Genomic DNA, 25,215 nt, shown 5'->3' with positions numbered 1-25,215 from the left:
GTCTTGGGGATGGCCACGCTGCAGCCCACCACCACCACAACCCCCTCACAGACCCTGGCACCATCACTTATCTGGGTTTCACTGGGCTTTTACCCATCCCCGCTGCTCTGGTAATAAAGACGTGATGATATCCAGAATTTTTTTTGGAGCTGAGCTTTTCTAAAAAAAAAGAGTCCAAGCTCAGCTCCATCCCACCACCCCCTTACTCTCCAAGGGAGGCACAAGATCAGCCATTCTCCAGCAAGACAAGGCTTTTTTTTTCATCCAAACGTGAACTCCAACAACTAAGCCGGTGGTCCTGGGGAGCTGAGGCGACAGGAAAGGCTCTGTCATGATTTATCACCAGAAAAAAGTTGGGCTCCAAGCCCAAAAGACAGTCTCCTTGAGCTCACATTCCCTCTCCAGGCGGAGAGCACTACAGCAAATGTGTGGAAGCAGCCAACGTACAATGAATGAAGACTTTGGTCAATCCTGATTACCAGTTTAATTGCCTTCACCTTTTTTTTTGCATGTGGTCATCTCGTACTTTTAATTACCGCAAGAGGAAGTGCTGCCCAACCTCCTCTCACCCCCCCACCTCCAGCCTTCCTCACTTCTGAAACTGTAACGGATTTAAGCACCGGGATTACAATTTAACACCAGCTGAGTGAACCAAGGTTAAGCTTGAGTGAATAAAAAAATTGTATTATAGAACTTCAGACTATTAAATGGCAAAAAAAAATGGAATGAAGAAGATTAGGGAAGCAGCTAAGAAAAGCAGCATTTAAAAGATTAAGCTGGGAGGTTTTTTTTTTTTTTAATGCAAGCTCAAAAGATTAAGTCTACGTTTTTCCAAAAGATGGTGATTTTGGGTGGCCTTGGTACTTGCTGTGCCCAAGTCATCGAATCATGAAGGGACTTGATTTCTGCCACTCCCCAACAGCTGGGGCCCTTTGGGTAGTCCCAACGGGACCAAAAATACCCCAAAACCATGAGTTGAAACTCTCCCTTTGAAGCAGGTCAGAGAAAGCAGCCCTTGGAAAGAAAGCCCAGGTTGGCACCAGCCTTTCTTCAGACATGTGGCCCCCCCTTCACAGCACCCTCATGCTCCACAGCCATGATGGACCCAAGAAATGGGTACACACACACACACATGCGCGCGCTACACCGTCTGTCTGTCAGCATCACCATCCAAGACATCCAACAGGACTGTCTTCTCCAAACTGAAAGAACCAAAATGACGGCAATTTTGAGGCTGGCATACTCTAAAATGGGGATTTTTAGAGCTGGCCTGTGCGCCAGGGCTCTGCTCCCTACCCCGAAGCGAAACCAGGTGGGCGGTTGGGGTCACAGTCCCTGCACTGCGCACCCCAGGGGACCGTACCCCAAACCTCACATCTTCACAGCCACGATGTCCCATCCAGCGACCATATGCAGTGCAATTAAAATTTACAGGGATTTAATTTCATATATATATATAACTGTGTATGTATGTGAGTGTATATATATATATATATATATATATATAAAATATGCATTTGGCCTCTCAAATTCCTAACATAAAGAAGCGCTGCTGTCTTGTAGCCTCCACCAGGGTCATAAATCCCTATATCCACTAACACCCTGAGGGGACAAAGTGTCACTGTGTCTGTGCGGGTTAATTCACGATGCAACAGAGTCAAAGCAACAGATTTTTTTTTTCCGTTTTCCTGTTTAAGTTGCTCTAAGAGCAAAGCCACGGTCTCCATGGGACACCATCGAGATTGCAACTGTCATGAAAACAAAGCTCCTTGAACTGCGTCACAAACAGCGCTTCAGCTAATTAAAAGCCAACTCGTTGAAATATCTAATTGACTTTTCTGTGCAGAGAGCTTGCTCCAAAAAAATCTAGCCTTTCTAGAAGGCACAGTTGGGCTCTGGATGAGGCCCTGCTGCTCTGAACCTTAGGTAGCCTCAGAAGGGAAACCACTGCTTTTGGGTGACAAGGGCTTCCAGGATCTTTTGCTCTCAGGCTCCTGGGTGCCCTGTGAGTTATACTGGAATTTAAGCAACAACAAAAGAAACACAAAACCATCAATCCTGGGTCTTGCAAAAGAGATGTAGCAGCCAACCTGCCCTGGGGCTGACTGGTGGAACCGATCTGCCTCACCTTCCTCACCTTCTGGGTGCCAGGGGCCTGGGGGGACCCCTGCCCGATCCCCAAGGGGGCAGAGTATTACCTCTGCTTTGCAATTCTTTTCTTACGCTGCATCTCACGCCTTGTGGAGCTTTGTGAGGTGTTATCCCAGCTGGAGGAACCGGGGAGAGGATTTAGCTTCTCCATTTCCAACTCCTCTCCCTTACCAACTCCCCACCACGCAACATCCCGCTCCGTTTTAAAACCAGTGCTGTCGGTCGTACTGCGCAAGCTGAGTTTTATTGGTCACAGTGAAAACCCAGCGAAAGCAAGGTCCCTTCTCAACCAAACCCCTCAGCGGCCGGCAACGTGCCGTTTCCATCAATTTAAGGTCTCTGGCTGTGCACAGCGATGCGGTGAAGCGAGGTGGTGGCAGGAGGGGAGCAGCATGAGGCACCCCAACGCAGCTTCTTGCTGCTCCACGAGCTCTCCGAAGTGGTGATCTAAAGAGATCGTTTCCAGCATACTGGCCGAGTTTGTATTTATTTATTTTTCCCCACTCCAAGAGCAAACCCTGGGGCATCAGGTATTCCAGCCCCTTGTGCTTTTTTCAAGGTTCAAAGCGTATTTGCGAGTCGCGTCCTCTCTTCAAACAGAAGCAGGGAGCAAGGTAAATCCTGCAAAGCAACCAACCTCATTCAAAAAAAAAAACAAAAAAAAAACAAAAAAACAAAACCACAAAATAAAACCAAAAAAACAAGAGAGAGAGAAAGAAACCTCCCTCCTTTCCAAAGTGGGAAAAAAAAAAAAAAAAGGGGGAAGATAAATCCAAACCAACCCCCCTGCGCCCCAGGGCTGGTAGAAGGTGTCCAGATCCCAGAATCTGTTGTGTTGGTGGGAAAAGCCCAGTGACCTCCAGCCACCTTAGGCAGCCTGACCGCCCCGTCCCGTGCTCGCCAGGGCACTCCCCAGGCATGTGCTCCCTTGGCGTTGGCTCCTTGCCCCGTCCCTCCCGCTGCAGAAAGGCCAGCGGTGCTCGGTCTGAACTCAGCGATGCTCTGGGCACTTGAATTTTTCATCATGCCGAAGACGTGTTTTCTCCTTTAGCTCTTGCGGGTTTTGCTCTTTAAATTCACAGTCTGAGCCAAAAAAAAAAAAAAAAAAAGAGAGACAGAGAGAGAGAAAGAGAGAGACTGGATGAAGTAGAGGAGGAGGGAGAGTTTGGAGCGGGGAGGGAGGGAGTGCGAGGCACGCCGGGCTCTCCTTCTATGCGTAAAACTCCTCCTGCTTGTCGGGCTTCTGGTACGTCACGTTGGCTTGCTTGGGCTCCTCCAGCGTGTAACTGCCCTCGTCCTTCTTCTTCATCCGGTAGATGAGCAGCATGACCAGGAAGGCAGCAAAGAGGGCTCCCACCACGCCGCCCACGATCACGGCTGCAAGACAGAGAAGTGGCAAGGCTGTCAGTGCCGCCCCCCGGCCCCCGCCCGGCCTTCAGTGCAAATAATTTGGTGGTGGGGGATCATCTGGGATTCCAGCTTGGGTTTTGTGCTTTGTAAGTTTGCGAGCAACTTTTCTCCTGAAATCTATGGTTGAGAAAACTGAAAATGAAGGTGAGGAGCTAACGCAATCGCGTGATTCAAGGGGCTTCCAAAAGCTCCCAAGTGCAGTCATGCTGAAGAGTGGGTAGGACCCGAAGGCATCTCTCCAGTGGCACGGTGGGTGATGGACTGGCACGAGGCAGCCTGGGCACAGAGAGAGGTCCCTGCATGGGCTGTAACATCATGCAAGGAGGGTGCAGAAAGTCCCCCAAAGAGCTGCTCATTTGGCTGCCTACCAGCATCCACCACGCTCAGCTGAAGACCACCAGAACAATAGCGGCTTTGCTGTGCCATTGCCTCCAGCTCCCTTTAGTTGTTGGTGGGACACTGACACCTCGGCCCCATCTCTGATGTCCCTCTGGCTGGCACAAGTGGCCCTCCCAGGGCACCTCTCTCCTCCCCTGCAGTCAGAACTGGCCGGGTGGTATTCAGCCAGCACCATAGCACATCATTCCACTAACATCCTATTTTTTTTTTACCTGGAAACCCATTTTAGCAAAAGCAAATCATGCACAGCTCTGCACTCTCCTGGCAAAGACGTGAAGACTCATGGGGACCCCCCAGCACAGATCCTGGAGCTATTTTAGCAGGTGAGTGTGGGTTATCCCAGACTTAACACTACCATAAGACCAACCCTTCTCCTGGGGCATGGACAGCCCAGCTGTCTGTCCCCCCCCAGACATGCCAGCTCTCTCCCCACAAGCCCTCGGGTCTCACCTATCAACACTTCTTTCCTCTCCAGGATGTTTTTCTGGGGGAGCTGAGCGGCCGAGTTGCCAGAGTCTATCGTGTTGTCGATGAGCCCTGGCTCCGCGTTCTTGCCCAGCCCGGGTCCCGACGGCGGTGTCACCACGGCCATCACCTCATTACCGAGCTCAGGACGAGTCGTCTCTTCCTCCTCCCGGATCTCAAAGTCCCCGCTGGGGCCACTGCTGACTGGGACCTCCAGCTCGTTGTCAAGGACCGTCGTTACCTCCCCTGGCTCCATCTGGGAGAAAGGACAAGATGGAGAGGGGCAAGGACCAAAGGGTTGTTTCTGCCTTCAGCTGCTTTGATGTGTCCAGACAAAAGACATCACAGTACCGATGACAGGGTGGCCCTCTCAGCAAGGAACATGGGGGATGACATTGGGGTATCCCTTCCCTGTGTCACTGAAGTGGATGGTTTATATTGCAGCAAGCAACACAACCCCACACCTTGATGGTCACCAAAAGGCCGAGGCCACAGCAGCTGAGCCGGGCTATTCTTTGTCCCCATCCCAGGTGCCTCTGAGATGCACAATCTCTCACCTGTTCCCTGCAGCCCCACATCCCAGACCCACATTTGGGCTCTCTATCCCCAGGCAGACTGATGGCTGGCTAAAACATCTCACAGATGCCTCCTGTGAGATGCTAGACGCTTCTGTGTCTATCACACAGAAGCGATGCAACCATTTGTGCTCCAGCAACATAGCAAGTGTAAGGATCAGATGCCATTGGATGAGCCCCAGGGGTTCTCTTCCCTCTCCCTTTTCTCCATTCAAGCTTATCCTATAGTTGCAGACCTGCAGCACAGGGCAGGTGCAGGAAGATGGGTCCTTCTCACCCAGGACACGGAGCCAGCCCACCTCCCTGCCATGGTCCCTGAGCAAGCTCCCTTGGCATGGAGGGGAACCCAGCCTCCATGGCATGGAGAGCAAACATGGGCTGGCCAGATGAGCCCCTCCATCCCCCTCCAGCCCAACCCTGACATATTCATTGCCTCCTGCGCATCCCCACACCTGCAGCTCCCTCGGGGCCAAATCTCCTTGACCTTTCCCTTTGTCCCAGAAGTCCGGATCACACTGAGCATCCCCCAGCAAAACGTCCCCGGGATCCCTCCTTCACAGGTCAAACCACTCCCTCCCTGGCTGCCTCCGGATGTTACAAATCGGGATGAGCAAAGAGTTTGATGGGCCAACGCTGGGGAGGGCAAGCAGAGCCCTCTCCATGTCACGCTGCCCCCGGCACAAGCGCATGGCTCGCTGCTTCCCACAAGCACGCGTTTTTGTGACAGAGATTAATTGAAGGTCAGGGAGAGCCCAGAGCACTATACATACATATACGTACACAGAAAAGAGGGACTAGTTTAGACAAATCACTCCACCTTTCAGTCAAAGCGGTTTTCAAAGGGCCCCTGAGGGGCTCTGAATGAGAGATGGATCAGCAGATTAAATCCCCTGCTCAGGACACCCGACGGGCTGGAAATGCACTGTCAAGCTGTAATTGTGGAGGCTTGGGCCTCCCATTGAAGGGCTGCAAGTTGGGAAATGGTATGATGAGCCCAGACAGCAAAGCCCCTCTTTCCCCATGGGGCAGCAGTACCTCCAGCCCTGCTTCCCTCCTGCCTGGGGAAGCCGCTCCAGTGCAAGGCACAGGCAGGGGTACCAGGGACACATGGCACATCCCTGGGTGCCCCCATTAGCTCTCATGCCAGCCCCATCAACATGCTCTGGCCATGCTAAACCCCCCACCCTTTAATCCTCCCTCTCCAGCTCCCAAAATATTCCACTCTCCACAGAGTTCAGAAGAGCCCAACCTGGATTGACCTTCCATCCAAGGCCAGGTTGGACGGGGCTTTGAGCAACCTAGTCTGGTGGGAGGTGTCCCTGCCCAGGGCAGGGATGTTGGAACTGGATGGTCTTTAAGGTCCCTTCCAACCCAAACCATTCTATGATTCTATGATTCCACAATTCCTCTGAGCAGCTGGCTCAGGACTGATCTACCCCAAAGGCTTCCCATCACCATTGTTTGGCTTCAAACATGGCCCATGAGCCCTTTAGCAGGTGAGAAGGGCTCCTGCCTCCTACCTGGGGGGCTTCTGTGGGCAGCAGCGTGGCAGGACTGGATGGCAAGGCAGTGCTTTTTTCTGTGAGGTCTGCAGTCCTGGAGGTGCTTGGTTTTGGCAGGGACCTGGGTTTGGCTGTGCTGGTGGGGACAAGCCGTGACGTGGTCACTTCTGTTGGTGTGCTGGTTTCAAGGACGGAGGTGGTGGGTGTCTCCAATGTGGTGGCCCGGGTGGTGGCTGCCTTGGTGACGAAAGGGGGCAGGAACCTCCGGATGGTGGTGGGCTTGGCAGTGGCCATGGTGGTGCTGGTGGTGGTCGTAGCTGTGGTGGTAGTTGTGGTGGTGGTAGCGGCTGTGGTGGTTGTGGTGGTGGTCGTGGTGGTAGGTGAGTCACTGGCAGTGGTACTGGTGGTGGTTGCTTTCCAACTGGGGATCACTGGTGTCTCTGTCATCCTGGGGATATATAAGATGCTGGTTGTCTGCTCGGGGGTGGTGTCCTCAGTGGGGAATGGTTTGAAGGGCGTTGCCACGGGCTGCACCGAAGTGATGGGCAGCATGGCCGCTGTGGTGGGGAGCGTGACAGACGTGTCCGTGGTGAGGGTCACTGCCGTCTCCAGCCCTGACTCCTGCTCAAAATCTGAAAGAAGGGGAGAAGAGCAAAGGGTGAAGCTGCTGCTGGCCCAGCGTTTCCCAGGGCTGACACCCACCTGGCCTCACCCCCAAAAAAACCGAGAGCATGGACGGGTTCCAGGCTCAGCAGAAACCAATGGCTGCAAATTCCCATGTGGTGGCCAAAGCCCCTCTTTAGAGGTCAATGAAACCTCTATAAGATGGCAGGTGCTATTGTGCTGGGGAAAGGCTAATCCTGCCCAGTCAGACCAGAGACTGAAATGGGAAATGGAGTCCCTTGAGTCCAGCCTTTGGGGCAGTTTGCTTTTGTCTAGGAGAGGGCAAGAGGCCAGCTCTGGACATGGATAACAGCGACTCCCACTGTCCCATCCTGTGTCAAGCCCCTCTCCAGTCCCACCAAAACCCACAGCCAGGAACCGTGGGTTCCCCAGGAGCCCTGCAGCTACTTACACCCCGAGCCGGAGCCAGAGTAGACATCGTCCAGTTCATCGTCCCCAAAGGGGTCATCGTCCCCAGAGCCCTCCAGATCCACGGGCCTCTCGTAGTTCTCGTTGCGCCAGCGCTGAGCCTGCAGCCAAGGGGGATAGAGGTGTGAGCAGCTCCAGAATGACAAATCAAGAGCGAAGCCTGCACAGACACCCCTAGATAGCCCCCATGGGATGATGCACAGGTTAAACGGGCCAGGCAAAAGCAAGACCAAGGGAGCAGGAGCGCAGGCAGCGCTTTCCAGCTCAATCATCCAGAATTGTGTTTGGTTTTTTTTTTTCCCAAAACAATTTGCTGCTGCAAATCTTTCAGACAAGCTGACACTTTGTGGAGAGCTCACATTGATGCCGATAACATTTCCCATGGAAACAAGCCCTCTGGAAAAAGGGGGAAAACAACAACAACTGCTTTTGAATACTGTTAGGAAAAAAAAAAAAAATCAATTTTGTTCTCTGGCTCGCTATTGTTTTGTTTTAGATGATTTTCACGTGATTGATGGCACAGGTGTGACAGTAACACACACTATTAGCTGCCATAACTTGGAAAGACTCAATATGAAACAATATCAGACTTCAAATATTCCACTGCTTTACAATGCTGCTAAAACTTGAAGAGCCCTTGCTCGTAGAGCTCTTAAACATCTTGTTTTGCAGATCAAAGTGTCTCCTGTTTGTGTTGCAAGGAAACAGTTTGACACTTCATTACAGCCAAACAAGGAGGCTTTGATCTGCAAGATAGCATCAGATGTTTCAAGATGTAACAAGCCAGGTTAGTGCTTAAATTTAAAAGAAAGGTGTTGAAGGGTCCCCTTCACCTATTTGAGCATTTTTACCTCTTGACAAAACTTCCAGTTTCTTTGTTTTTCATTCCAGATTAGAACAAAAAGGAGTTTTGAAAAGTCAGAAGGTCCCCTGACAAGGAAATTCGGGACTTAACTCACATTTTCTCCCCACATCTCTTCTCCTGGAGCCCATCAGGTGGCAAGAGAGAGAAAACCCGGCAACCCTTGGCTGCGGAGAGATGCTCGGGACTGTGAGGCAGGACACTTGCCAGGGGCTGCGAGCTGATTGCTGCCGTGGTGCCCAAGCCAAGGAGTTGTCTGCTGCCCAAACCCTGCCTAGATAGTCACTGATGTACCACTTGTGTCATACGCCCACAGTGACAGCATGAGCACATTCCTGAGGACATAAATCTCTTGCGAAGGTCAAGGGGAGTCGGGCTTTTAAATGTCTGTCTCTCCTGAAAGTGCTGCTGAGCTTTTTCTGGCTGGATCTATTCCTTTATCTCCAGCTCTCCCCTATCACTGCAGTCACCAGTTATACCCCACCAGTCTCCAGTGCACCACATGCTTTCCAATTCACTGGGAAGATCTAATCTTTGCCCCAAAGATAATGCACCATCCTGGAGTTTCAAATCCATGGTCACCAGCAGCTCACTGAAGAAGTCTGTTATCCAACCGGAATGAAACCACAGGGAATTGGGCATCATGCAACCCCTTGCTGAGCCCCAGAGGCCAAATCCCGCTGCAGCACAAGGCTGAGAATGGTAGTAATGTGAGAGTCACATCACTGAATGTGGGAGTCAGCACTGATTAACGCTGCAGAGGTGCTGGGAAGCCCAGCAATGGCCATGGTAGTGGGGAAACAGCCTGGAGAAGAGGGACCAGGAGAGATGGGACAGAGGCAGGAGGTAGCCAAGAGCGAGGGGGACATGTCCCTGCAAGGCAAGAGCTTGCTTTCCCTCCTTGGAAATCAAGGTGTCACCAATGGGTGATAAGCTCAATGAGCTCGATGTTGCCAAATGATTTCAAATAATCCTTTGACCTGATTTATGGAGGATCTATGGAGGGCTCCAATTCCTGGAGAGGGTAAAAAGTAGGGAAAAACTGATGCACCAAGGATCAGTGGAAGTGATTTTGCTAAATTAGCGGTCTCATCTATAAACTAGCATGCAACAAGAAAATAAATAAAATGCAATAATAAATAGTTGTCCAGACAGGATATACTGAAGCCAAAGGGGAAGGCAGTGGATAGAAGTAAAAGATTCCAAGAACCACCTTTGGTTTCACCGTGCAAGTTTTCCATGACTCCCCAGCACTGACTCCAAAACCTTTAGGTCAATGTCCCTTGTGGGTCAGTAGAATAAAGCTATGGAGCTCACCCACTGTGAAATGGCCCATGAAGGACTTCTCTGTCCCTGTGACCTGTGCAGGGAAGCCAGGGACCAGGAGATCCTGTGGGACATGCAGGGGCTGGTTCAATGTCTTTTGAAGGCTGATGGGGTGTACCACCCATAGCAGCCCATAAATTAGGAGACAGGCCACCAAAGCTGATGGAAGGGCAAGGAAAAATTGCAAGGTTTGAGGGATGGAAGGAAGAAGCATTTGGAGCTGCTTTTATTTGCCTTTTGATTATTATTATTACATCAAAAATATTGAGGCTCACCAAGAAATGAGGAGGCCACTGAGCAGGTGTTCCCTAGACCACCCCTCACCCCTGCCAGTTAACCTGGGTGAGCTTCCCAAAAGCTGGATTCTCTCTGTGTAACCTGCAAAGCCTCTCCATAATGGCAGCCACATGGCCCTGCTCCATCAAACCCGTTTCTCCCTTAAATTGGAACCAGATGAGGCAAGTTTGGCCACCGACTCCCTGGCTCCCCGTACTTGGACCAGGAAATGAAAATGGAAGCGCATGGCCCCAGCATGCCATGCCAGCCCCTAACCAATCATCCATCCACCCACCCATGGATCCATCCATCCATCCACCCACCCATGGATCCATCCTTCCATCCACCCACCTACCCATGGATCCATCCATCCATGGATCCACATATGCATCCATTCATCCATCCATCCATCCTTCCATCCATCCACCAACGGGGTGGAGACACTCAGCAGAACCAGCGCGTGCCCTGGATCTCCTTTGCCCAGAAGAGCCTGGAGCGATGGAGCGAGGGCAAACGGGAACACACAACGTGCTCCCATCCCACTACAAAGACCCCAACTCAGCTGAGAACAAGGCGGATGGGAATGCTGAATTGAAGCAACTTTGGCAGCTGCGGGTGCTGTTCACAGCCAGGGTTTGGTACCGGCAGCCCCAGGGTGATCAAATCACTGGGAATATCCTGGAGACGATGGAGATGACTGTGTAAGGGCAGCTCCTGGACTTCACCAGTGAGAATTGCCCAGCCCCAAATCCACAAGCAAACTTTCCCATGAGAATAACACCCCCATATTTTGCTCAGTCACCACCGATCCCAGCACCCCCCTGCTCAGCACATGGCCAGGGAGGAGTCCCCAGCGGCCACTGCCCAGCCCCAGACTCCTCCCAGGGCCACCGACCGATGCTGTGCTCCAACCTGCAGCAAGCGGCTCCCCAACATGGTGTGGAAGTTTGGAGCTGGAAGCCCTTCCAATGGGTCTGTCCCCTCCCCAGATCCCCTACCCCCTGCTCTGTCATGTTGAGGGAGGGATCTGTGCCACAACCCCACGGGGATCCATCTCCTGGAGCTGCCAACTACTGCAGGAACAACTTCACAGCAATAAAACACCTCACAGGGCCAAAACTCACTCTCCAGAGACAACTCCCCTGACGTGAGAGACAGCTCTCCCATGCCTGCCCCTCACACGCCAGCCTGCAGCAGAGCAGGGATGTTCTCCGCCGGGTTTTGCCCTAAGTGGATTCCAGAGTATTGGCGGTGATCAGTGGAGTTTATACCGAGGAGGGACTCTGGTATAAAGCTGGTGGCACAGAGCATCCCACCAGCAGCCCAGCTCCAGCTGCTGCCTGGCCAGCTCAGTGCATGTAATACCAGCTCCCACATGACCAAGCACCATACTGCTGTTGCACTGCAATATTCACGAAGCTGCAGCATTCCCGCTGCTCCGGGGAGGGGAAAAGGGACCTAAAGTGGGATGGCAGAAAGTTTCCCTTCTCTATATCATCCGCAAGTCTCCAGAGGCTGCTCCTGAGCCACTCCTCTGTGATACAAACCCATGGCAAGCAGCAATGGATACTGGGCAACCCTTTGCTCCTCTCCTGCATCCTTCATCCTAGGATTGCATCTGCCCAGCATAAACCCCTAAATAACCCCACCGCCAGGACCAGGCATGGGGGGACCCCAGCAAGCACAGCCCCAGCCCACGAAGCTTCACGAGGATTTATTGATAAAGACTTGTGAAATGTCTGCAGGTGTTCCCAGTGCAGAGGGTGTTTGGGACATGACTGCTCCCAAAAAAGCCCCCATGTTGCTCCACTCCCAAGGCAGTGACGTAAACCTCCTCCCGGCCAGGCTGCCCCAGCTGCAGCCCTGATGGTATTAGGTCAGGCTCATGCCATAAATCTTGGGAACAGTCGGTGTTTATTTGGATTTACTGCTGCTTAGATCGTTAATACTCCACGTGCACCAAGCCCCGCAGTCGTGCACAACCCCCAGCCTCCCCCCAGCATCGAGGGGGCTGCTCCCCCCTTGCGTGGCTGGGATGAAGCAGAGAGGAACGGTGATTTTGCCAGCCCGGGAAATCACAAATCACGCAGGATGGCAGCTCCCACCGCCTGACCTGCGGCTGCCTCCCCATCCCTCACAGCCTGCATCGCAGCAAAGATGCAGCTGCCTGGATTTGGCCCAAAAAACTTCACCCTGACTTTATCCCTGACACAGCAGGTTCCACGTGGTCAGGGCAAGGTTGGAGGGAGTTGGCTGGCAGGTTCCCCTGGGGGTGCTGGATCCCCCAGGTGTTGTTCCTTGCAACTCCTGGTCCCCAGGGATGGTGTCACGGACTGTCCCCATGCTGCAACAGGATCCCCTGGGCATGCTGGATCCATCCATTGCAACCCCTGATCCCCAGGGATGGTGTCACAGACTGTCCCCACCCCATGGCAGGACACTCTGGGGGTGCTGGATCCATCCCTTGCAATCCCTGGTCCCCAGAATTAGTGTCACGGACTGTTCCCACCCCACAGGAGGATGTCCTGGGTGTGCTGGCTCCGTACCTTGCAACTCCTGGCAGGGATGGTCTCATGGACTGTCCCCACCCTGTGGCAGAAGGGACAGCGTTGCGACCCCAGCAGGAACCCCGGTGGCCAGGCTGTGAAGCCTGTGCAACCGCCGAGGATTGCCAGTCCCAAAAGAGGGTTTTCCATGGTACAAATTTCCTGTCTGCCTGGCATGAGGAGTCACTCCAGCTTCATCCACACCCTTGATGAATCTACTCCTGCAGTTGAGATGGGGGGACCCACTTGCAGGACTCCCAGGTTGTGCAGCCCTCTCTGGGTGTCCCATGCAAAGCTGGGCCAGGCAGGCAGAGGCTTCTCTGGGCAGGGAGGAACCCCCAGTGTGATGCTCATCCTGGTCCTGGTGCCCCCAACCCCACACCAGCCCCTGTCCTGCCCTGTCTGCAGCAGGATGCTGAGGGCCACCAATTAGCCAGCTCGAGCCAAGGGACAGCATCTCCCATCCCTGCAATTACAACTTCCCAGCTAATGGCTCTTGGCAGGGGGTTTCATTAACCAGCTCAGCCCTACTTCCCCCCGGCCGGGCTTCATTAGGGAAATTAAACCAGGGGTCAAGGCAAAGCTGCTGGAGGCACCGGGGCCCAAGACGCCAGCTGGACCTGGGGGGTTGCACCGCCTTTGGTGATGTCCCACTCCATGGGAGGCGGAAAGGAGCAGAAAGGTTTATATATGCCTCCATCGGGCCACGCTAAGGACTGTCCTGTAGAAAGGGAATCGCTTGTGCCACATCCCCATGGCTCAGCCCACGAGCTGGTCACTGCCACCACGCCAGCCATGAGGTCAGCCCAGGCCAGGATGCAGCTCTGGCATCATCCACACCCCAATCACCCGCCCTATTTCTACTCCTCCAGTGTCCAAAAAAGGTCACAGAACTGCTGCTATAAAAGCAAGCCCCAATGCAAAGCAGTCTCCACAGGGCAGGGCCAGAAAGTCAAATTTCAATAAACATTCCTCCAGTGCTCTAAAAGACCCCAAATCAGTGCCAGACCCAAAGGATTTGGATGTCAGCAGCTCTGGAGGTGACATGGTCACTACATCAAGCTTGGATAAGAAAACATCTCCCACTTGATCTGAGGACACTTTTGCTCCCGTAGCAGCCACAGGGCTGAGTGAGATCAGCAGGAGATGCCACCCACCCAGCCACACGCTGTCCCCTTTGATGCCTCCACTTGGCTGGACCAGCCAGGAATGGCAGCCAAGGGGCCGCAGCAGCACAAATCGCACCCAAATCCTGTGCTAAGAGCCTTGGAAAGCGAGCGAGAGCTCAGGCCCTTTGGCCCGGCACCATCGGAGCTGAGCAGGGAGATTAGAGAGGCTTCAGTCCCTCTCCGTCATCTATGCACATCTAACCCCCCCAAGCACAGCGGATGGCCCGTCCCTCCCTCTCCTCTCCCTTTATCAAGGAGGGCGAGACCATTTTCCAGGTGAAAAAAAAAAGTAAAACTCAAGAAAAGGGTCCCACTGACCCACTCAGCCCTCCCAGGAGCAGCTCCCCACGTACACCAGAGGATTTGGGGACTTAAAAGATGGGGAAAACAAGGCACAGAGGGGACCTGCCCATTACCTCTGCGTATGGTACAAACACGGTCCTACAGAACCCTCTACATCTCTAGACGTGTCCTGGGGGATAGGGTCCAGCTGGTTTGGGTCTTCCTAAATTACCTTCACACCCTTTCTTGCCCCTCCTTACCTAGGCAGGGAGGATTAGGTTGTTACATTTTTTAGGGTGTTCCCACTCCATGGAAAGGCTTTCACAGCGATTCCTAAAATTCCTGAAATCCTCCCTGAACATTAAACCCAAAATGTGCTGCCATTGCAAAAGCAATATTCACTGCCGAGTGTCTGGCTTTCACACTGGGAGGAAGGGAGCCTTATAAATCAATCCATCTTTAACCATGGGGAGAGGCTGGTGAACCTCCCTGGGATGCTCTCAGGCCCTTCTCCAGTAGCCATTGGCATGGCAACAGTTGCCATGGAAACCGCCTCCTCCATGGCGACGCATCGCATCCATCGCTGGTGCGGGGTGATGGGTGGTGTCCTCCAGCACATCCACCCAAGCCGGGTCTGGGGTCCACTTCCCCAGGGGTGTCATGGAGTGGGTTAAGGGGGGAGAGGGGGAGAAAAGCCATCTCTGAAAGCACGGAGAAGCTCCCGGGGGAGTGGTCCAGGTGGGAGGAGAAATCCCAGGTCGAGTCCTGCCATCTGCTCCCTGCAGGACTTTGCGGAGGGTCAGAGCAGCCTCCCCCAGCCCCAGCAGCCCTGGCTGGGAGTTATCTGCCCCAGTCCGGGCAGGGGAAGTGACTGAAGGCTGTGAATGTTTCTGCCCCTCCTGGCTGTGGGCAGAAGGTCAAGAGTTTTCCCTGAAGGACTCAGAAGGGAAATGAAAAAAGGATTAAATTTGGTGGTTCCTAAGGCAGCCAGCACGCAGGTTTGGTTCATGCCCAGAGCTTGGGCTGAGGGCGATGGGCATAGAGCTGCGTGGTTAAATCCTTCCCTGGCACATGTCTGAGGCTCATTGGCAGTGTGCACGGAGAGCAGAGCACCCCCACGGGTGAATGAACCCCAGGAAAGCATCACAGCCCAAGGAGCCCACGCACCTCCTTCCAGTGGGTCCAGGCACAGCCCTATGCGTGTTGCAGGGAGACCTGGCACAGCAAGCTGGGGATGGAGGTGATTTTATCCCATGATATGGAAGCCCAGGGCCATCCAGCAGCCTCTGGCACAACTCTAGGGCACGAGACAGGGTCAAGGCAGGGGAAGGGACACGTGGAGAGCATCAGCAGGGATGCAGGGGACCAGGTGGCTCCACATCCCAATGGGTGGGCAGTTAAAGAGGAAAAGGAAGATTGAATCGGTGTGAAAGCAGCCTGGAGAACAGGACTGGGTGGTGTAGGCGAGCATGAGGACCAGTTTGCCATCCCATCCCTTGCTGCCGAACACAGGTTCTTGTCTCTGCATCCCATCCCCTGCCCATCCTGCTTGCAAAACAAACAGCAAAACCAGAAAGCCAAAGTCCCACAGGTCTGTTTGCATTTCAGCCCAATGAGACAGCTTTTGGGAAGTCCAAACCCCCTGCTCCCAGCAGCAGCCCCACAACCCCGCACTCTACAGGGAGAGGACAAGGTGGGCAGGCGGCTGTCCTTGCCATGGAGCGATGCAAACGGTGGCAGCAAAAGCAACAGCGACACGAGGTGTGTGCTCTCCTCCAAGAGAGATGCTGAATCTGGCTGCGTTGGAAAGCTTGGAAGGACGCAGCCAGGGTCAGCAATCCATCAGGAGCTAAAAGCTGTTTTCTCCAGAAAAACACATTTAAACTGAGAACATACCGCAGGAAAAGTGTCGATTATTTCTATGATATTTTCCACGGGATATTTTCAATTAATCACCCCTTGAAAGCACTTTTCTGGTATTTTATATAGAAAACCTTAATAACTCATCCCAACACGTGATTTAGTGATACTATAAACAGTTGAAATAATACTAACTCGCACATAAAGTTGGAATGAAAACATTGTTTCTGAACCTTAAAGACTCCACAATTCTTTTCCCACTGCAGAAAAATCACTGAATTTCCACTCTTCGATCCAAGGCTGCGAGTTAAAAATAAATCTGTTGGAAAGCTGCTCCAGACAGCATCTCAGTGTCACCAGGACCTGCTGCTTTGGGAAAAGACCTCCATGTCCCAGCATGGGGAGCTCCGGCCAAGTTTTTGCCCAAGGACTGATGCTAGAGACCACCAAAGCTGCTTGAGATGGAGATGCCCATGGCAAAGCTGAGGACGCTGGGCTAGAAGGCACTGTCATGGCACGGCTGGAGTTTGGGGGTGCAGGATGCTGGTGGAAACTGGGGGGCTGATGCTCATGGCTGGCAGAGATCCCATAGATCATAAAATGTGGCGCGAGCTCAGGCGAGCAGCAGCCAGTTATTTTCTGTAACTTCATTCTTTCCCAGATTAATTAAGCCCCTGAATAACAGCTGCCTAAACCCCAGTGCATTTTGATTTAATAGGCCGGTTATTTTATGCGAGTAAAATAATCATTAACATTTACCGAAGAGCAGCAATTATTCTGGCTTTGTATCGATTCTCCGCTGCCAACGCAGGCAACGCTGCGAGGGGCCGGGTTGGGTGCGGGCGCATCCCCAAACTGCATTTGGACACTCATGAGCGTCTAATCACTCAAGGAATATAACGAACCACCGGGTTCAGGTACCCTGGACCAGGTTCAGCTCCTCAAACAGCATCTCTTCCTCCTCCTCGGGATCCTCTGTCTCCACCATCATTTTTTATCCCAATTCTTCGATGGATTAGTGCCAGATCCTACCCAACTACACAATAAATATCCCCGAGCCAGGGCTGGCATGAAAAATAGCAAACCTCCCGACGTAAATTGTTGCTAACACCTCGTCTCCCAGCACGCTCCGCTTTTTACCTCCGGGGAGATGGAGGAGAAAAAAATAAAACCAAACACACAAACAAAAGTCCCCACCTCCTGCTGCATGCAAAGCGCCAGCTGAAGAGGCACAAAAGAGCCCAGCGAGGCTCTGCCACGCAGCGGTTGGGATTGCATCAGGCAGTTGAGGTGGCTTCTTGGGGCTCCCCTGGGGTAGCAGATCCCCTCAAGCCCTAAGCACCCCCTGGGGACTGCTGTGTTTGGCTCCTGCTGTATCGGCAGCGGTTCAAAGCACGTTCACCCCACGGCTGCGGGTTTGGCCAGAGCTGATGGAGCACTGGGCTGGAAATTACGCTCTTGGCAGGTGAGGGAGCTGGGCAGGAGGTTCCCCCAGGCCTGGGTAAGCCAGTGTAGGGGAAAAGCCAAGCTGGAGCTGGGCTCTGCAGACACCCTTTGGTACCCAGGAGTGGGGAGATACCTGCTTGACAAAGAATTCCAAGCCTTTGGTGCCCACCATCCTATAGAGAACATCCTGCTCACCCAGGCAGGGCAATGGAGACAACCTCCATGGGATGGAGCAAAACCAGCCGGGCTGGCAGGCAGAGATGGGCAGGGCTCAGGCAGCTGGGATGCCTGCACCCCCAGCCTGCCCTCCAGCTCGCCCTGCTCTACCTGGCCAGCCCAATTTCTTTTCCACCCCAAAGGATTCGAGATGCGCTCTAGACTCATTAATTCCCCTGGGATCACCCATTGTCATGGCGACGCAGGCAGCCCCGGGAAAATCCTGCCCTCCTCGGCGCTCTGCCCGCAGAGCCCAGGCCACCATCCATGGATGTTCACGGTGGGTCTCAGCCCTCCGGCTCCATCCACTGTTTCCTTCCCGGGACTCAGGAGCTGCTGCTGTCAGCGGGAGCTCCCCCCAGTCATTGCAGAATTGATTTAATTTGCTCTGCTCCATAATCCTATTGCAGCTTAACATGCAAAACTGTCTCGAGCTTTTCTCACCTTCCACAAAGGCGCGTTTCAGAGCTCGCTCCCCTCCCTGAGACGCGGCTCTCCGAAGAGCTGCAAAAGAGGACTTTATATACAGATTTTTTTCCTGCTCTTCCTCAAGTGCTTGGCACAGGGACTGTGTCTGTTAAACACCTCCCCGGCGGCCTCTCGGCAGCAGGACGTTGCTAATTGGCACTTTGGGATTCACACACTCCTTGTCTCACCTCCGGCTCCTCTGCAGAGACCAGCAGCACAGACGGGCCCCTGGGAGTGCTCACCCTACCCAGCCTGGGGAAAAACAGTCCCATGCTCCGTATCCAGACCATGGGGATGGAGTTTGGCCAAGACAGGCATCTTTGGTGTTGTCGAGGGGCTGGGAGGTGTGGGCATATTTGCATGCTCAGGTGGCTCACATGGGGGACAAGTCATTGTGTGCCTCAGTTTACCTGTCTGCAAAATAGGTGCAAATAATGCAGGGCAGGAGAAGGGAACAGGCAAAGACTTCTCTCCCATATCTCATCTTTCATCCCTGGGGTTCTGGGGACCATGGCACATCTCTGCAGAGGGTCATCCATGTCTTACTCCCCGCTGTCCCAGCAGGTCGTGTTTCTCTGCTCCCTCAACTGCCCTAGATGCAACTCTGGGCTGAAAGTCAGCGTTTCCCCACCAGCCAGACACACAAAAGGGCGAGCAGCCTTGCCAGTGAGGCCAGTGGGAGAAGTAACCTCTGTGCCATGGATTATATCATCTGCTAGTGCCGGTGGGCAGCACGCTGCAGGAACGGGCATCATCAGCCCTTGTCTCGTTTTCCCCCTCCCCGAGGACTGAGGGGAAAGGCACAATGTCCTCTCCAACCGGGACTCGACCTGCTGATGTGGGATGACAGCAGGGGCCAGCTGGAAGGCAGAGCTGGAGGGGGCTGGGTCTGCTCAGGGCTTGGTGGTTTATTCTGCCTCTTGCTTTAACCTTGCCAGAGCCCCAGCGCAGGGGACAGCCTCTCTGTTAGCAGATACTAAAAAAAAAAAAATCAAATCGAGACTTTAATGACACCAGGGGCCACCGTCACATTAAAGAGAGGTTAAAAACCCTGTTATTGGGGGTTGGAGTTTTTCAGCCGTGGAAATGTTGTGGGAGCCAGCACTGGTGGGAGCATCCCCTGGGCTGGGTCCCATGGGTGAGCGCTGGCCTGGGGCTGGACCCTGCAGCCACCACTGGGCATGGAGTGAAGGGACTTTTCCTTATAGAGGGGAAAAAACAACCCACCGAGTCAAACAGGTGGAGCTGGAGCTGGTGTTTCCAAGCTGGGAGGGGAATGAAGAGGTGGCTGTCTGTGGGGAGGGGGTTGGAGGGGAGCAGAGCCCTGTTCTCCACTCCTCAGGGGTGCATAACACCCACAAAACCAGTGTGGGTGCTGGGATCGGGGCCAGCTGGTGGCAGAAAGTCTCCAGCCTATTTAAAGCCGCTCCCGTAGCTGGATGTGCAACAGCTCTGATGGTATTTCTCCTCCCAAGCTCTTTTTCATCCCTTTCTTTTTTTTTTTCTTTTTTTTTTTATTTCCCCCATTTATTTTTTTTCCTATGTTTTGAACCTTTTCCTTTTTCCCCTCAATTCCATGCTCCAGGACCCAGGGCAGTAAACAAACTTCTTTGCTCTCCCCAGCAAAGAAGTGGAGAGAAAAAGCCTGTTTCCAGCCTCCATTACTGGAAAGAGAAGACCAGAAAATTACATCTTAATGCTTCAAAAGTAGAAGAAAAAAAACGCCCACCAAATATTTGAGAGCTTTTAAGCCAGACCTGAGATGTGAGAGGAGTTCAACGGAAAGTTGTAAGCACACAGAGATTTGTCCCATAGAAAAATAAACCCCATGAGGAGGACCTGTGGGGGCACATGGGTGGGGAAGAAACAGGGTGCTGCACCTTGCTGGAAAGCAGCCTCCTCTCTCCTAATTACTCTCCTGATTACACCTGAGAGGCCTTCGGTGAGGACCTGTACTAATTATTCCCACTTAACGTGACACCTTCATGCATCCTCCTGCCTGTTGCCTGTCGAGGGTGGGTGAAAAATAAATAGCTCCTCGTGAGGAGCCTCATAAGGGGTTTTCTCCAGTCCCAACCAGTTGACCAGTTGACTTCTTTCAGTCGGTCACTAGAGGTTCATTCAGCCCTTGCAAAGCCACCGGCAGCACTGGCCGCAGCCGAGCACAAGCCCCGGCAAGAGCTGGGTGGGTTTTGGTGACAGCTTGAGCTCCTCCGTGCATCCAAATCTCCCCAGCCAGATGGTTGGGCTGATTACACGCTTCCCGGGTCACCCCAGGGCAATGCCAGCATTTCCACAGCCCCACCAGCTCCTGAGCGAGGAGAAAACAGTTATTCTCCCAGCCTCAGATAGGGAAGGAGGGTTTTTTTCCCCTTTTCCCCCATTTACTGTCAACTGGAGCCCATTCACTTCCCAGGGGAGATGGACACTGCAGCCAGAGAAAAGCCACCACCGTGTACCCGATGCTCACAATCCCCCCGGAGCAATCGGGTCTCTCCAGGTTCAGTTTTTCTTTAGAACCTCAGCAGCAGAAAAGGGGAGGGAAAAAATAGGTGTGGGGATGGTTTGATGCACGGCGCCTCGGACACTGGCGTCCTTGTTCTCGGCTGGCCACGTTGCCCAGCTGGAGCCGGGGAAACCTAATCCCACTCCCTCCCCGCTCGGGTTTCCCACCTCTCCCGTGTTACAGCCCCGAGCAGGCAGGCAGCGGCGCTAACTAAGTATTATGGTGGCGCCAGCCCTCGAGACACCACGATTTAATGCCCAGTGCCTGAAAAGCAAGGGATGGAGTGAGATTCTGCACACACCATGCTCTCCCATTTATTGCAAACCCCTAAACCGGGGCAGACTCTGGCTGAGGGAGTTTATCCTCGTCGAGACCATCCTGAGCACAAGACCCCAAAGGAGAACCCAGGGAGGAACGCACGGAGTGACTGGGATGCAGGGATTATGCTGGGACCACCAGGCTCCCAGTGAGGACCAGCGATCTCCTGGGGCTGATGTGCCACTATCATGGAGGAAAAAGATGCCTGATTTCGGGGGGTGCCAAGAGATTTAATCAACCAGCCCTTGAACGATGTGAAAACGCCAAGTGTTGCTTGCCTGACACTTATATACCCAAAATTTTTGCACCTTAGAAATAGATTGATGGGTGATTAGATTCAGGTGTCAGTGCTGCAGAAGGGGGTGTGAAAACCTCAGCTCTGGCTCCTTGCAACCAGTGAGCAGTTCCCAGCCCACGTGGAAGCCCTTCTCAGGGCCCAGAGTAACCCAATTTCTGCTGTCTGGCCTCATCACTCAGCTCTCCAGCAAGAATTAGAGCAGGGTGGGGAGTTCACACCAGTCTCCCCGCCCTGCCCGGGGAGGAGGTGATACCATCAAGCACAGAAAGGCCAGCAGCCAGGCTGGGGCCACATTCTGCCTCTGCCCAGCTCCTCTGGGCATGACAGCATCCCTCCTGGCCACGAAATTCATCTCAGCTGCATCTTTTTGGCTGCAAAAATCAGCCTCCCTCCCTCCAAAAGCACTCAGGAGGAGGTCGACGTTCCCCACCCCCAGCAGATCACCGCTGGAGCTCTGCGATTTAGAAAAAAAAAAAAAAAGGTATTTCCTCTTTCTGGTCCATGCACAAAGAGCCCTCAGCCTGTATTTATCTGCCCTGAACTTTATCTGCTGCAGTTATTCGCCTGGAAATGTAATCAATCTCCCTTCCGACGGCACCGGCCCCTCCAGCTCGGTGGCTGCACGGCCGCCTTCCCCTCTCCCCAGCCAGAGGTGTTAGGCAATCAAAGGGGATGTGTGGTAAAGAAAAATGAAAATGCAGTTAAAAAAAAAATAAATTCCCCACATGGGGCAGCTCAAGCATTTGCTAAACCTCTGCCCTGTGTGGTGCAAAGGGAGGAGAAATGGTCCCAGAGGAGGGAGCACCAGGGCAGCCCCCAGCAATGGGGGTCACCCCAAACACGGCCATCACTGGGACAGGGCACAGCAGCTGGGCCACTGGGACCTGGTTCCCCTCGTGTCACGTCTGGAAGCACTTAGGCTCTGCACCGCCCCAATAAAGCTAAGGTTTCCAGATGAAAGAGAACGGCTCAAATCTGTCGCAGATCAGAGCCTTGACCTGAGCGTTGCCCGTCTCTGGTTACTGCTCCTTGCCCAGGAAACACCACCGGCCCCGCAGGGCTCGGCTTACAGAGAAAATAAAAGAGCTGGAGGCTTCGAGCCTTATAAATGAGCAAAAAGCTTCTGCCACTGGACAAAAACCACTCCCCACTCTCGCTGCCCCCGCACCGGGAATGGGGGATTTGCAGGGGTTTTGTTTCAAGGTATCCCGGCCGCGTGCGATGGGTGGATGTGTGAAAGGGGGTGATGTTGCTGGAAGGAGTTGTTCAAATATTTATACAGCCCGAGCCTCCTCGTTTCCTGCTCCCAGATGAAGTCCTCTTAATGAAATGTAACTACACAAGCCGCTTCCATTCTGCCTTTCCAACGATAATTACGGCTGATACAGTAAGCGGGATGGCAGCATTTCAACACCCCGCTGGAGAGAAGAGAAGCAGCATCCTTTAAGGCAACATCTACCCAGCAGCGTCAGCCCCAAAGTTTGGGGAAGAGGGTTTGCATTTGGGTGGTGTGAGCTCACCAGGGACCCCACCATCCATCCACCCACCCAGCTGGGCTGTTCACGGGTCCAAGATGGCATCACTGGTCCTGGAGATGGCATCACTGGTCCTTGAGCGAGAGCCCTTCTGTGCCGCTGGCTGGGGAGAGCCACCAGGTGAGCCCTGACCCCTGATGGCTCTTCACCTTCTTCTCTGCGTGGAATATCACCATCACCACAACAGGTGTTTAATTTTGTCAGGGAATAAGCAGCTGAAGTGAAGCAGCAGGACCATGAGCGGGGTGGAGGCTGCCCGCGTTGGAGCTGGTATTTGTCGTTGATTGTCTGGAGGGAGAAGCCCCTTACAGAGCCTCTCCTGGTACCTCCATCTCACCCATCCCAAAGCACATGGTGATAGAAGGGGAAAAACATCCTCCTGTGCTTTACAGGGAGACGGAAACTGAGGCAGAGCAAGGGAATGGACATCAGTGGCAGAGTCCGGCATCTTCTTGACAAATAAGGGCACCCTTTGCTCTCCTCCACCTTCTCAAGCTGGCAGGGATCAACCAGACACAGCAAGATGTCCCAGTGTGTAGAGCCACCAGCAGAAAGCAGGTTCAAGTCCTTGCTCCACCACATTTCCTTCATCCCTTGGACAAAACCCTTTGCCTTCCTCCAACACCGCGCAGTTTGAAGAGGGGTCACTTGGGCATCAAGAAGGATTTTTACCCCTTCAATGTTTGCAAGAGCCCAGCACTGTGCAGAGAAGATGGGTTGTGTGCTGGGTGCCGTGCCCGCTGGGAGCATCACCAAGGACAGACACCCAACAGCAATTCCCCTCTTCTTGGAGGAGGAGATGTGTTTCCCAAGGAGAGGAGGTCTCTGGCAACAGGAGGAAGCAGTCAGTGGTGCTGTTGTCCACCATGAATGGATGAGCCCCGGGAACGGCTGAAGGCAATTCCCTGCATCCAGCTCTGGCCAGGCTGGAGGGCACCTGCAGAGCTGAGCATCTCCAGCCTGGAAACCTCAAAGCATCCTGCCGGCAGGATTGGGGTGGGGTTGCAATGACCCAGGGGACAGCCACGACTTACAAGAGCCTGTGCTGGAGTGGTGAGAGACCCCTCAGCCCAGCTGGAGGGCTCAGCTTCACCCCTGAGGGGGATTAGCAGAGCAGAAGGAGCCCCACAACGAGACCATGTTTCATCCCACAGACAACAGCAGCATCCTGGTGTGACACACACCTCCCTGAGCCCCACACACCTCAGAAGGGCAGCGTAAGTTGTAGGGCCAGCCTGGCTCGCAGGGAGCATCCTCTCCACCCTTCAGGTGGGGAAACTGAGTCACAGAGTGACTGGGCAGCGTCTCCCCAAAAGCCTGCAATAGCCTGGGAGGGGATCCCTCGGGGGATGTGGAAAGCCAAAAACTGGTGTGTCTGGGGCTGTCAGGGCCATGACCCACTCCAGCATCTCGCCTGACACACTCACAGCACCATCCAGCCCTACACACTGACGGGGCTCCCTGGAAAACAGCAAAAGAAAAGGGAAAAAGAAACTGCCAGGAAAAAAAAAAAAAAAAAACCAAAAAAAAAGGCTTTTCAGCTCACCAGTCTTCTTTTTTCAGATCTAAAATTGATTAAAATAAACCCAGTGATCTGACTTAGCTGCTTCTATTTAGAACCTGAATAAAGATTTGTGAGCCCAAAAGCTTATCTGCTTTGGAGTTTGTTTTTTTTCCCCAACTGTATCAGTTGCTCTAATAAAAGATACAGCCTCTCCCTGCCAGCCTCCTCTCACTCACACCCTTCCGCTGTTAGGCTTCCACCCGTGCAACTACCACGACCATTGATTTCTCCACCGGCTGCAGTGGGCACTGCAGTCCCCGACTGCCATTGCTCCGCAGAGGAGCGACAGGGTTACAACTCACCCAGCTGCTGCTTAGCCCACTAAAAAAAAAATATAACTAAAAGCACCAAAATTTATGTTCAAAAATCTGCCTCCTTCTCCCTATTTATTTCCATGGCTCGTAGCGAGCTCCCACCATGGCTCCCACCATGTTCCCAGACCTGCCGAGGGCTCAACACAAATCTTGGGTGCCCACCTGGCACCAGAAGTGATGCTGGAAAAGCCACGGGAGATGGTTTGCATGCCAAGGAAGCAGAAAGTCTTGGGTGCAAGCGAGCTGGGAAACCATGGCTGTAACCCAGCCTGGCTGTGCCCGGGTCCCCTTGGCCGTTTTTCTGCTGGCGGGGAGAGCAGAAGACCCAGGGAAGCAGGTCTGTGCGGGGGGGCATGTTTGGATGCTGGGGATGGGGGACTGAAACACTGGGATGTGGTATGGGAGATGGACAGGGGACCGCAGTCCCACAGACCGGCTTTCTCTGGGTGCTCAGTCCCCAAACTCCAGGCTGAAATGGTGATGCTCCTGCAAACTGGGTTCCTACATCCTCCAAATCCAGGATATCTCCCTCCCACTGGGGACATCAGTGGCCAGTGCCCCTTCCAGCTTCCCTTGTGCAAGGAGAGCGGCAGGACATGCTCTTTGCTGCAAATCCACTAGAGCCCAACCCCAGC

General features: G+C 53.5%; 1 protein-coding gene across 1 annotated transcript in view; it reads right to left on the bottom strand.

Annotated features, from left to right (window-relative positions):
- Nucleotides 1-3,361: 3,361 nt before the first annotated feature.
- Nucleotides 3,362-25,215, bottom strand: part of SDC3 (syndecan 3) — a 46,175-nt gene continuing 24,321 nt past the window's right edge. The window contains exons 2-5 of the mRNA XM_074162140.1: nucleotides 7,578-7,695; nucleotides 6,521-7,134; nucleotides 4,411-4,681; nucleotides 3,362-3,528 (exon numbers count right to left, since the gene is read on the bottom strand). Of these exons, the coding sequence (XP_074018241.1) occupies nucleotides 3,362-3,528; nucleotides 4,411-4,681; nucleotides 6,521-7,134; nucleotides 7,578-7,695 (1,170 nt within the window). The remainder of the gene's footprint in view (nucleotides 3,529-4,410; nucleotides 4,682-6,520; nucleotides 7,135-7,577; nucleotides 7,696-25,215) is intronic.

Source organism: Numenius arquata, chromosome 21 (assembly GCF_964106895.1).
Source record: "Numenius arquata chromosome 21, bNumArq3.hap1.1, whole genome shotgun sequence".
Taxonomy (NCBI): Eukaryota; Metazoa; Chordata; class Aves; order Charadriiformes; family Scolopacidae; genus Numenius; species Numenius arquata.
Note: the sequence above shows the minus strand (reverse complement) of the source record. Positions and strands in the feature narration are given on the sequence as shown.